The sequence below is a fragment of the Branchiostoma belcheri genome, unplaced genomic scaffold, assembly GCF_001625305.1.
Source record: "Branchiostoma belcheri isolate BF01 breed outbred unplaced genomic scaffold, Haploidv18h27 scaffold36, whole genome shotgun sequence".
Lineage (NCBI taxonomy): Eukaryota > Metazoa > Chordata > Leptocardii > Amphioxiformes > Branchiostomatidae > Branchiostoma > Branchiostoma belcheri.
This window is the reverse complement of record NW_017803976.1, coordinates 2,355,200-2,368,225: the sequence shown is the minus strand read 5'-3', so window position 1 is coordinate 2,368,225 and position 13,026 is coordinate 2,355,200. Positions and strand designations below refer to the sequence as shown.

The window sequence follows — 13,026 nt, the reverse complement described above, 5'->3', positions numbered from 1 at the left end:
GCTGCCTCCTGTGATGGCCAAACAGTATCCTGCAAAACAGGGGGACAGGTTAGTGCTCTCAGTCTCATCAACAACAGGAGATATCAATAACCTTATGTTAGCTATAGTCTGGTATGACATGAAACATACTATAAAAAATAGTATAGAAAATTTCAAGAAATGTGAATATTCCTAGCCTTAAGTATACCACAGTATCAGCAATTGAAAACTGCATCATACACAGTACAGTATACCACAGTATCAGCAATTAAAACTGCATCATACACAGTACAGTATTCCATAGTATCAGCAATTAAAACTGCATCATACACAGAACAGTATTCCACAGTATCAGCAATTAAAACTGCATCATACACAGTACAGTATACCACAGTATCAGCAATTAAAACTGCATCATACACAGTACAGTATTCCACAGTATCAGCAATTAAAACTGCATCATACACAGTACAGTATACCACAGTATCAGAAATTGAAAACTGCATCATACACAGTACAGTATACCACAGTATCAGCAATTAAAACTGCATCATACACAGTACAGTATACCACAGTATCAGCAATTAAAACTGCATCATACACAGTACAGTATTCCACAGTATCAGCAATTAAAACTGCATCATACACAGTACAGTATACCACAGTATCAGCAATTTAAACTGCATCATGCACAGTACAGTATTCCACAGTATCAGCAATTAAAACTGCATCATACACAGTACAGTATTCCACAGTATCAGCAATTAAAACTGCATCATACACAGTACAGTATACCACAGTATCAGCAATTAAAACTGCATCATACACAGTACAGTACACCACAGTATCAGCAATTAAAACTGCATCATACACAGTACAGTATACCACAGTATCAGCAATTTAAACTGCATCATACACAGTACAGTATTCCACAGTATCAGCAATTAAGACTGCATCATACACAGTACAGTATTCCGGGCTGGGCCGTAAAGTTCCGGAATGCAGTTATTAAAGATTATAGCGGTCCGGGTATGATATAAATATATATACACTTGTTTGTTGCAGGATATCACAATACATGTACTAAAATATACATGTATTATTCAATACGCAGCCAATAATCCTTCGCAAGTTGACGAAGGCTAGGAAAGCGACAACAGATGTGACCCCTACAACAGTAAGGAGAAGGGTGAAAGAAGTAGAGACAGCCAGGAAGATAACCAGTAGAGGAGACACTGCGCTACAGCTTACTAAGGAGTTGCAACGCCTACCTCGTGAAGACTTACAGGCTGCATTAAAAGCTGTCAAGCTGGACAAGATCCGCATTCCAGCAGCCAGTCTCCTGTCAGCAAAAACAGACCTGAGCATAACCTGGCATTAGAAGTTATTTTGGATATGCAATTGACATCATAATGTTTTTCATAGTAAACCAATACATAATCAATCAATACCATTCTTTTTATGTTACAGACTGCAGTATCAAGCACTTCCTGGCCAAGTACAGAGAGCTGTTCCCTACCTCGTCTGTATCCATCAAGATGCACCTCTTGGAAGAACATGTCATACCCTGGATAAGGTGTTGGGGGGTTGGGTTGGGTTTTCATGGGGAGCAAGGGGTGGAACAGGTCCATGCCGTTTTCAATCGGATCAACTGATCAACCAGCTCCATCCCGGATGCGGTAAGACGGCTCAAGTCCACACTGGAAACCCATCTGCTACAGGTGCATCCAGGGAGACAGGATGGTGTGCCTGCACCAAAGAAAAGAAGGAGAAATGTACAAATGTAGTTATCTAGAAATGATGTTAACAAATTACGGAGTAGAAACAATGTTTAGCATTACTAAGTATTATATACATGTACTTGTGGCATTTCTGTGAACACAATAGCACTGTATGGTTACAAATGTAAACAGTTGACAGGTAGAATTTATAGTTAGATCTTTTCATGCAGCAGTACCAAAACAAAGCGTGGACAATTGTTTTGCTCAACTGTACTGACTATTGCTGTATGATGCACACTGTAAAGAACTATATATATTATAATTTTAACGTTACATGTGTAAAATTGGCATTTACTCACGTTTTGCAAACTGAAGTCTCCCTCGTTAATATTGGCAACAGCAGTACAGGGTTCCCTTTAACTAGTCTAAGTTAAGAAAACATTCACAAAATCATATTCTACCGGGGGTAGTACATGAGTGATACTACTTGGGGAGGGGGGCTATTTTCCTTTTATATGCACCAACCGATCTGTCCCATGCTTATGTCGGCCCAAAACGAGGAAAATTGAGGAAACAAGTGCAGTGGAGTTTTTGAACAGGTATGGAAATACATGTAACCCAAACAACAGTTATGTAACACGTGTGAACACACTGCCGATGCTAATGAGTCGAACGTGTAAATATGGTGTAACATGCATCTAAACATTTGACGCCCCATATTGCTAATAAGAAAGTGTCAAGCTAACGCCAGTTTTCCAGCTCTAAGAGACACATAATTTGTGGTTTGAAAACCACCAGAGTTTGCTCCTGAAAAACTTGTAGTCATACGGAAATATCAAGAAGTAAACGTTACTTACCAGGCTCTTTAATACACATCCGAAGAGAGACCAGCCAGTTTTCTTCGTAATTTCTGCATTCTCGCGGCTTAGAGGTGCTAAAGACTCAACCAATTCTCGCAAGACTCTGTTCGCTACCCTGTAGCAACGTTGTTCCCATTGCAAATGGTTGCATGTGACTATATGTCATGATTTGTGGTGTCAAAGGCCAAAAGTCACAGTGCGCTAGCGGGAACACGGTATTTTCCCATATATGCAAATGAGCAGGTTAATTTTCCCATATATGCAAATGAGGTTAGGCGCGGAGCGGCGCGTTCGAACTAAATGTTCCACTCGAAACAGGCGTGCTGCCGGCACTCAACTCGGGGAGGGGCAAACCTATTCAAAACAGGCGATAGTGCCCCTCCCCAGGAACCATCAAACTGTCATTAGGGATATCCATTTTATTGTGGTGGATTATCACACTTCTAGGCAGTTGAAAAGGCATTCATTGGGCCACACGCCTCCTGCCGACTGTGCCTATTCATGCGTCTGGTTCACACCTCCTTGCAGAACGACTGTAATGTGTTGAAGTGATTAGGTTTATAGCACATTGAAGTTTTCGACTGCCTGCAGAGGTTGGGTTTGGTGGGAAAAAAATTCAGTGCAAAAGAGAAACCCCGATAAAAAAAGCTTAAAAACACGCTAAAAATACCCCAAAACCCAAACCTCTGCTTGGAGAGTAGGTGGTAGGCCCAGTATACAAAATGAGTCTGGGGGTCTTCTCTGAACATGGCCAAACCACCTAAGCCTTTTTTTACAAATATTGTGAATAATTGATGCAGCAATATATTATGTTTAAAGTTAAAACTTTTGGTCCAACATAGGGGTGGGTACCGGTTCAGTCGGACCGGTTTAGACCGGAACAACATTCAAGAACCGAGTCCAAAAAACCGAAACGTGAAAACCGGATGACCGGACCTGATGTACATTTCTGTAGATTGTACACACAACACACACATCTTTAGATAATCTGGCCATGGCAGGAAAAAAATAAACCCTGAATCATACTAGATCAGCCTAAATCCATGTTTATGCGTTCAAAAACAAGAAAAAAATGTTTCCCGGTATTAATCTCTTGAAACACGGCGCTGAATATTGACGCAAAAACATTTCGTGCACGGCGAGCCCTCCCCCATTGTGACGCAATCCCGCGTCACGTGTCGGCATTTCGCATCTCTGATTGGTTGTTGCGCCCGCTGCTGGCAGCGTAGGGAGCGAGGCGGCAGACTTGAGCGAGCCGACGCGCATGTAAACAACTTTTCTTTGTCATTGTTCGATATCGCCGCTAAAATTCTATTTTGCACAACCACACATCGATATTCTAGTGAAGAAATGTATAGTTTCAAGAATCTTTGGGGAAAATATATGCTTCTATGCGGATTTTTAGCGTTTTCGACGTGATTTTGTCGTCACTTAACCCGGAAGTGTGGACCGCGGCGTGGCTAAATTTTTAGCGTATTTTACCCTGCGTTTTACCAATCAAAACAATAAACAACCCCCGCTAAGAGAACCCTGTAAGATTTTAGATCGCAGCAATTAAGTATTTGATCAAATTATTTGTGGATGTGCTGGCATTTCAGCCGTATTATTCATCGGGAAAAGCGGCCTCATGCAAGGCCGTGTCGTGTACACGAAGAAATTGTGTCTCGCTTGCCAAAATATGATATACTATACTACTGTACAATAATCAGGTCCGGTTCAGGTCCGGACCTGGACCTGATCCTCTGAACCTGATCCGGACCTGGACCTGAATTTTCTATACTGGTACCCACCCCTAGTCCAACACAAAAAATTCTCAAAAAATTTGTTGTTGGACCAAAAGTTTTAACTTAAAACATGTAACTACATGTACCAACACAGATGAACTTTCACGATCATAGTATGAAGTAATATGTGTTTAATTTAGACCACAGTTTTATTGAACAGTGATTTGTGACGTATAATAATTACTGCTGCCCCCCTCCCCCAGGATAAGGTGTTACACCAGGCTATGGCTATCTTCACCTTTATGGGAGCCCATGTGCTGAGACAAGACGACACCTACAGTCTACAGATCATCACCAGAACTGTGGACACGGTCATACCTGCACTCATACAGGTAAAAACTACATTTTGCATACATTTTGCTACTAATTTGCATCATCCTTGTCTTGACTTGTTTAACTTTTGTTTCCTCTTGGATGTTCAAAAAATTACTTATTTGCAAAATTAATCAATCAGTAGTTCGTACTTACAAACCTGCTTTTCTGACAACTCTCCAAGTGTAACTGAGGAAAGATAGTGGATGCTCCCTGAAACGTCTGACTGTTTCCAAAATCATAGCCATGCAGTTGCTCGAGTAACTATTTTTTGGCATTTCTTATTACCTGTATGTCTAACCTTCACTGATGTACATTTTGCATACAAACTCGGCACTTGGTATCTTGACATGGTGTCAATTTAGTCAATGTAGCATCATCAATTTGGTAGTTTTTGTTTGTGAGAGAGGAAGGATGGTGTTACATTATCGCTTACACGTACACTTACATGCAGAAAAGGACTTTTTCCCTGCTACGTACATGTAACTCCCTAACCAGTAGAGAATGGCTACTTTAAAATGTGTTATAGTTAAAGAATGATTTGCTGCACAATATGACAGGTAACATTTTCCAGAATAATGTTGTAAGTTTTAAAATGTCTGATAGCTTTACTGTAAGAGGAAGACATGTTGTTAACTGACGAATATGATTTTTCATCTCACTCAAGGCCAGTGAAAGGAACCCGTCTCTCACCGTAGCCAATCAGAAGCTGGACAGCATTGTTGCCATGGTGATTCGCGTGTTTGTGGATGCCCTCCCGCACATCCCGGAGCACCGGCGCCAGGCCGTGTTCCACCATCTTGTGCGTACAGTCGGCGGGGGCCAGTACCTGTGGACAACGTTAGCGCTGGTGTTCGAGAGTAAAGTTGTGGGGAAGACTGGAGGAGGAGTGCATTCTGATGGAGAAGACAAGGTTAGTACAGTCAAACTTGCCCAAGGGACCACTGCTTTTTTCTCGGTCCCGATTTTTTTACCCATAAATGCAAGCATTTTAAAAAGTGGTCCACTAACTTGTCCAATGCGACCACGACCAACACTTTTAGGTCCGCACATAGCCCAATCTCTGCCTATAATCATCACTTTCAATCGTGTGGCAGAAAATGTTTTTCGATGATACCTAGCCAGAAATCTTGATGGAATTGGCCATTTTTTCATTGCTTTCGACAGCATGACGGTCTTTGCGCAGTGTAAAATGTCACCAGCTGGTCACTTTGGTATAGTGGGATAGTCTATTGTAAAATGACTGGACATTCTGCTGCGGATTTCTTCTGTCTTTTCCTGATTTTTGTATAGAAGACCAGTGTGTAAGAAGACCTCTATTATAATTCCTCAGTCCCCTAAGTGGTTGTCTGAGACAAGTTTGACTGTACATGTATATAATATTATAATTACTATTCCACAAATGCTTGTCATTTTATAGGCCATATCAAGTAGTAGAAGCTATTTTTGTGAGTCTTTGGTGGGTTTTTTTTTGTATACATAATCATACACTTGCCTCTGACACTTTTTGTGCCCCCCTCCCCCCTTTCAGGTGCTGGGGTCAGATGCAGAGTTCTGTGTGGAGCTGTGCTCACACTTCCCCCCAGATATCCAGGTGCTGAGCCTGGTGCAGCTGCTGAAGTACATCTCCAGCCTTCCGGAGGACAAGGAGGACAGGAAAGGTGTGTGGGACATAAACAAGTTTAGCCTTGTGCCTTAGGATTGCAATTTCCTAATAACGAGTTAACATATATCAAGTTTTAAAGTGGTATTAGGTACGATTTTTTCGCGAAAATTTAAAATCTGATCAATTGAAATTTTCTCATCTAAATTGTCATATTCAATAACTTTCAAGTTATTAGCTTCGCTGTTTTGCTTTTCCAGCAATTCAGCGCAACGCGAGAATAAGTTACGTCAGGCCTGCTGTATTTTTAGGAGGCTCGTAAACAGAATGTAAAGAAACAGTCTTTGTTTGGGTATCTTCAGCAATTTCAAACACGTTTTTTGCGGCGCAATGACGTTGATCTTTTACTCGCAAAATGTCATTATGAACACAGGTAGGCTAATAGTGCAAGAAAATGTGTAAAACAACGATGTTGAACATAGTGATAATTGTCGCTTTAAAACTGGGAGAGATTAGATTTTGCCAAATTAAAAGTGTCTTCTCTTTCTTTTATTTTGTTTGAAATAAAAGGACCATCCCCAGCCAAGAGGCCAAGGAGGAACGAACCAGTCTCGTCGGAAAAGCGGTCTGAGCCTCTCTTTGACGTGGCCAATCACACGGCTCACCAGCTGCGGAACTTTAAGTTCCTGGCCGTCAGTTTCTTCCCGGTGTTGCTAGGTAACAGCTTGTTTGTCGGACAGTTGGTGGACTTGGAGATGGAGGCTAGCGACAAGATGAGAGGATTGTACCAAAGGTTTGTATGTTTGTTTGTTTAGGATCTCCATTAGGCCATGTTGATTTCATTATATGGATGACATCCTCTGGGAACCCCAAAACTGATGCGCGCGTGCGAATAAAAAAAAGGTTTGCAAAAAAAAGGTGCTTTTTAATGAAGTCTATGAGTATCATTTCTAAATATTCTTTTTGCAACTTACAGTAACATCTGTGTCCATAATATCACCATAGTCCATAATATCGCCACCTTAAGAAAAAGTGTGCTTGAAGATATTTTTACTGCAACATACCCTAGGTATGTGCATTTGAGGTGTGCAGGAGTGCATACCAAAAGTATGTTGCAGTAAAAATATCTTAAAGCACACTGTTTCTCAAGGTGGCGATATTATGGACCCTGGTGATATTATGGACACGGATGTTATATATTTGCTCATTTTGCAACTGTTTTGTATGATTTACAGTATGGTTGAAAACTTTTTTTTTTGGAAACGGCCGAAAATTCATGCGAGTGCGGATGTCATCCACATAATCCAATCAACATCATGATGGCCTTAGTATGAATTTTCACACTTAGTCTATTCTTCCTGGAGTCCATAGTGAATCAGAAGATATTGGACCATCGCACACCGGGGCATGCCCCAGCCTACTCTTTTTGAAAGGTGTGGTGGGTTCTTTAACGTGCGTGGGGCATGGCTGTCCCCAAACACGGGACCTCCATTTAACGTCCTATCTGAGGGATATCCCTAACCATAGCTAGGTAGTACTCATTTTCACCTGATGAGGAAACTCATGTAAACTGCCTTCCCCAAGGGCACAAGACCAGTGGCAAAGGATTTGAACCCGGGACCTCTTGGTTCTGAGTCGAACACGCTACTGCTACGCCACACGACCCAGCATATGATGCATAGCGGTGTACAAATTGTTTCTTCGTACCTTTTAATGAGTGCAAATGCATGTGTTTGTCCTACACGTCCAATACCAAAATATTATTAAGATTTTAGTGGAGGATCCAAGTGAAGCCTTGAACGTCTTTTTCTCCCCAGTTTACTGGAGGAAACCCTTCAGTACATCCGTCAGGTTGCCTTGTCTCTTGACAAGAACTCCACCAACCCCACAGCCAGGTTCTGGAGAGCTCTACTGCACAAGGCCTACGACACATTAGAGAAGGTGTGTTAACTCGCATTTTGTTAACTTTTATGATCTTGAAATAATTTGTATTTTATACTTTGCTGCATCTTTGCAGACTACTGTACAATGTAGATGTACAATGTCATGTAATCATTTAACAACCCTCTTAACTGAATGTGATATGTGGGTACAATGTCTTTTACTTGTATTAGCAGCTATTTTTTTTTATTCATTCACAGTTTGACATGTACATGTATCTAATGAGTATCAGGCAAAAAGCACAATTGCTTATAAAAATCCTTCTACTTTAGAACATTTATTAACTACATGACTTTTTGTATAGAACTTAGAGTTAAACACAATAATTATTACAAAATACCTAATTACAAAGTGGCTAAAATGAAGATGAGTATAAACAAGACAAGTTCGTTATCTATCAATTACGAGACTCTACCTGAACAGTAAATAAAGGTTTGAACTAGATATAGTGATTCCTATTCAACAGTTTCAGCAGACTCACTCAGTTGTTTTGTTATGTCGTATTTAGTTTTTTATGATATTCATATTTTTCAGGTAAATGCCTTGCTGCCCACTGAAGTGTTCATCGGAGTGGTGTCAGGTCTGATGCAGAATAACATGGCTACTGTGAGGAAGAAGGCCATGGAGCTGCTCAACAGCAAACTGCAACAGCCAGGACAGCAATGGGCACAGGGGGAGGTAGGATACAGACTAGAACAGCCATGTTGTCATTGACCTAAAGTAGCATGTCGGCAAAATGTACTGCGCCTGCGCAAACCCTTATTTTGCGCAGTTTTCATTGGATTTTTGGTCACCATTGCATCAGAATTTTGCCTGTTGCAGAGGACATCTTTTCCGACATAACATTTGGAAACTGCAGACGGAGTGTTAACCTTACGTGCGCAAGTACGAGCTTATATGATCATGAGACGTACTGCCGAAGTGCTATGCATAATACATTACTTGTTTCGTGCAGGTGCAGTACGTTCTGCCAATTAAAGTGCTGTTAAAAATGTGGTAGTGGAACAATCGTTAAACTTTGATTGAATTAAAACTAAACTTGGTCTACATATTTGGCATTCTAAGTGAGACTTCATAAGGGTACGTAAGATACATTGTAAGTACAAAATTCTCACATACATTTTTAACAACTTTGAACTTTCCTTCCACTTGCCTAATTAGTTAAACAATCAATCAATCAATCAACTTTATTGCTCAACAACTGTAGCTGGTACAATGTATGGCAAAGAAACAACAATGGTACATACACAAACTAATACTAAAATATGATTCTAAAGAGCTAATCTATTGTGTTTTCTTAGGAAGAGTATTATTACATTCTGTAATTCAGGAGATATATCAGCTATTTACAATATGGTGTCGCTTTTGTAGTGATTCAAATATGAATTTTCCAACGTACACTGATAACAGAGTAGGTCTGGACATGAAAGGAGCATATTAAAGATATGATTTTGAGGAGGTAGCGTAACAGTGATTGTCTTTTCCCCAGGTTGCTCTACTGTTAGACATGCTACAAGAGTTACAGAGTGTTGCCATGGCCTCCAAAGATGACACACCCACAGCTGAAGAGCTGGCTGTCAATCGGCAGACAGCCCTGTATAGCCTGAAGCTGCTCTGTCGGGCACTGGGGACAGCACATCCGGACAGCTTTGTGGAGGTCTTAAAGGGGGTTACCAAAATCATGGATAACACTGAGAAAAACCCCTTGGTAAGAAGGACAATTTATAGATGATACAATTGTAGCAAGCTACATGTATAACAAGCAGGTTTAAAATAATTTATAAAACTGATGACTGAGAAAAACATAACAGTTGTAACTGCACCACATAGCTACATGTAGATACATTATACACTGTATGCACTGACAAAGCAGCAATGATATTGATGTTGCTAACTTAAAGATAGTTTGTCATACTGAAATCTGTTGAGTCCTGAGTTGAGGTATTATGCTGTTAAATTCACCTGTCTTGTCTACACACACAGAATCAGTCATTTATGTTCCTTAGTTAGTTCCCTTACCTGCATTTTCCTTAAAGTTTGTTTTATTTGTCTTGTTTGTAATTACATGTAACATCTGTGTCCATAATATCACCAGGGTCCATAATATCGCCACCTTGAGAAACAGTGTGCTTAAAGATATTTTAACTGCAACATACTTTTGGTATGCACTTCTTCACACATCAAAATGTACATACCTAGGGTATGTTGCAGTAAAAATATCTTTAAGCACACTGTTTCTCAAGGTGGTGAAATTATGGACCCTGGTGATATTATGGACACAGATGTTACTACATGTGCAGCTGCTTTTGCTTTTGGGCTGAGCTGTATGATAGAAGAAGTCAAGGAAGGTTAAAGAAAAATGTTCAAGGTCAAGGTTCAAAGCCATGTTTGTGATGATGTGAAAATGCCCCCCTCCCCCCTCAGGTTGTGTCAGCTGCCCTGCTGTGTCTTGCTGAACTGTGCAGCTGTCTGAAGGCTCACGCCATCCCCCACCTGCCAGCCTTCATGCCTCCACTCCTCAACATCTGTCAGTCAACACAGCTCAATAAAAGGTAGGAACTCAAAGTTGTATGAATTTTTTTTTTTTAAGGGTGTCGCTCAATGCAAGGCCATTTGGCCACTTCTAGGCATAGAGCTAGCCTGTAACTGTAACTACAGCAACTCTTCTCCCTGAGTCAGAAACATCCTCACAAGTAGTGAGGACTAACTGACCCACTAGGAGAAGCAGGGGTTACGAGGCTGGTCGGGAAAATTCCCTACCCCTTTTTTGACCATAATGGTTTGTTCCACTTCCGCTCACGTGGGTTCTTAAACGTGCTTGAGGTGTGTCTCCCCACAAACACGGGACCTCCATTTTAACGTCCCATCCGATAAGACGCCCCTAACCGAAGCTGCATGTAGGTACTCATTTTCACCTGAGTGAAGTGAGGAAAATCGTGTAAAGTACCTTTCCCAAGGGTACAACGTCGCGGCGCATGTTCGGACTTGTTCGGGTACGACCCGGAATCGAACCCGGGTCTCCCCGTTTCACAGTCCTGTGATGTACCACTACACCACACGACGCCAATTGATTAAAAACGAGAAATGTTGTACTCTTTGAGGTGATTGTTGAAGTGCTAATTGTAATTTCCATTTAGGGACTCAAAATTCATTGTGGGGAATATACAGTAGGTGCACTGGTGCACTCAACCTAAACATTGGGTGCACAAAAAAGTTATGGGGTGCATCTGTCCATATAAAATAAAATAAGTAGAATGTCAGGAAAAACTTATCATGTTTCATCACCAAAGAAAACTACTACATTACAATGATTTTATTATTTTCTAACACTTGGATGTTAAGAATACACGCATGCTGTATATACTATACATTTTTCTTAACATATCAAAACCTAAAAAAAAAGGGGTTCACAGCTCCAAATTGGGAGTACACATGCACCCAGTATTTTGAGCCCTGCATCTTTGTATATCAATCAGATTAAATCCTCAAGCACATTGTGATTGACATATTTCTTGTACATGTACTTACAATGTAAATGCTGTAAAATGTTACTTTTTCAGTCAGGAGTTATTGCTGCTGAGTGCCCTGACTGCTGCACATAAAGTGTGTGAGAATCTGCCTCACTTCCTCAGCCCCTACCTGCTGCCACTGCTTCTACAGGTATGTGTAATAGTATAATGACATTCTTTATTTTTCAAATAAGGCCATGTTGATTTTGATTATATGGATGACATCCGCGCGCACATGAATTTTTGGCCGTTTCCAAAAAAAATAAAAATTTCAACCATACTGTAAATCGTACAAAACAGTTGCAAAATGAGCAAAAATATACCATAACTTACAAAAAACCATACCAATGTCGTAGAATGCCAAAATCAAACGAAAAAGACGAAATTGTAATGAAATGAACTTGAAGACTAGATTATTCGCCAAACCATATTCTGTCCCATTTGTTCAACCCTCATGACCACATAGATTTCATAATGAAAAGAACTTTTTTTTTGCAAAACTTTTTTTTTATTCGCACGCGCGCATCAATTTTGGGGTTCCCGAAGGATGTCATCCATATAATCAAATCAACATGGCCTAACTGACTGAACATGCAGGGAAACATTAGACACATAGCAATGCAATACATCAACACACAGTTTTCCGTATTCAGTTTTCCTTAAAATCATTAGTACTCATTATCACTATTGAGTGGGAGATGACATGATTATTTCCATTCTAACTTACAAGTTTAGTAACTCAGACACCTTACTGTAAATCGCTACTGTAACAGTACAGAGTAAGGTGTCTGAGTTACTTAAGGTGTCTCAGTTACTTAAGTATAAATAACACAAATCATAAAGTGTGAGACTTACATTTAGCAATTTATGTTCATGACAGTGTATGTACATGTATGTAAGATAAAAAAAATATTGAACCTCTATTTAACAGCCCAAATAACATCACATTGCTCACATACATGACAATACACAATTTGGTACATACATGTATATCAGCTGGTTCATGTTTTGCTTGATAAATTTTAACCTTCTCCCTGCTGGTTAGCCCTATACCTGGTCCAATACAAAGTTAACTAACTTAGGTGCCAAATGGCTACCTTATCATTCTTAAAGTTAAAAGCTGTTGTGTTGTTGTTATTCAGGTTACTAGACTGTCCCATTTGATGTCAGAAGCTGAGGAATTTGCTCAGAAATCCCACATCACAGCAAGGCTGAAGGCTATCAGGTACATGTAGTTAATAAGTTCATATCTTAAAACTTTATATCTTCATATCTTAAAAGAGGAACCAGTAAATTTCCGTACTGTTAGATGTACTG

General features: G+C 40.2%; 1 protein-coding gene and 1 long non-coding RNA gene across 4 annotated transcripts in view; one reads left to right on the top strand and one right to left on the bottom strand.

Annotated features, from left to right (window-relative positions):
- Nucleotides 1–2,710, bottom strand: LOC109476053. 3 transcript variants are annotated; one of them, XR_002140586.1, is made up of 5 exons: nt 2,558–2,710; nt 2,060–2,125; nt 1,499–1,728; nt 1,251–1,350; nt 1–29 (listed from the first exon to the last, which is right to left on the bottom strand). It is a non-coding gene; the product is annotated as an uncharacterized LOC109476053 (long non-coding RNA). The 3 variants fall into 3 exon arrangements; XR_002140588.1 differs by having other exon boundaries at nt 1,251–1,321; XR_002140587.1 differs by lacking the exon at nt 1,251–1,350.
- LOC109476051 (HEAT repeat-containing protein 1-like) overlaps nt 1–13,026 on the top strand; it is an 80,970-nt gene that overhangs the window by 53,684 nt on the left and 14,260 nt on the right. The window contains exons 26-35 of the mRNA XM_019776881.1: nt 4,548–4,676; nt 5,324–5,569; nt 6,188–6,317; nt 6,830–7,052; nt 8,077–8,200; nt 8,735–8,878; nt 9,690–9,908; nt 10,625–10,752; nt 11,761–11,860; nt 12,852–12,934. Coding sequence (XP_019632440.1) covers nt 4,548–4,676; nt 5,324–5,569; nt 6,188–6,317; nt 6,830–7,052; nt 8,077–8,200; nt 8,735–8,878; nt 9,690–9,908; nt 10,625–10,752; nt 11,761–11,860; nt 12,852–12,934 — 1,526 coding nt within the window. The remainder of the gene's footprint in view (nt 1–4,547; nt 4,677–5,323; nt 5,570–6,187; nt 6,318–6,829; nt 7,053–8,076; nt 8,201–8,734; nt 8,879–9,689; nt 9,909–10,624; nt 10,753–11,760; nt 11,861–12,851; nt 12,935–13,026) is intronic.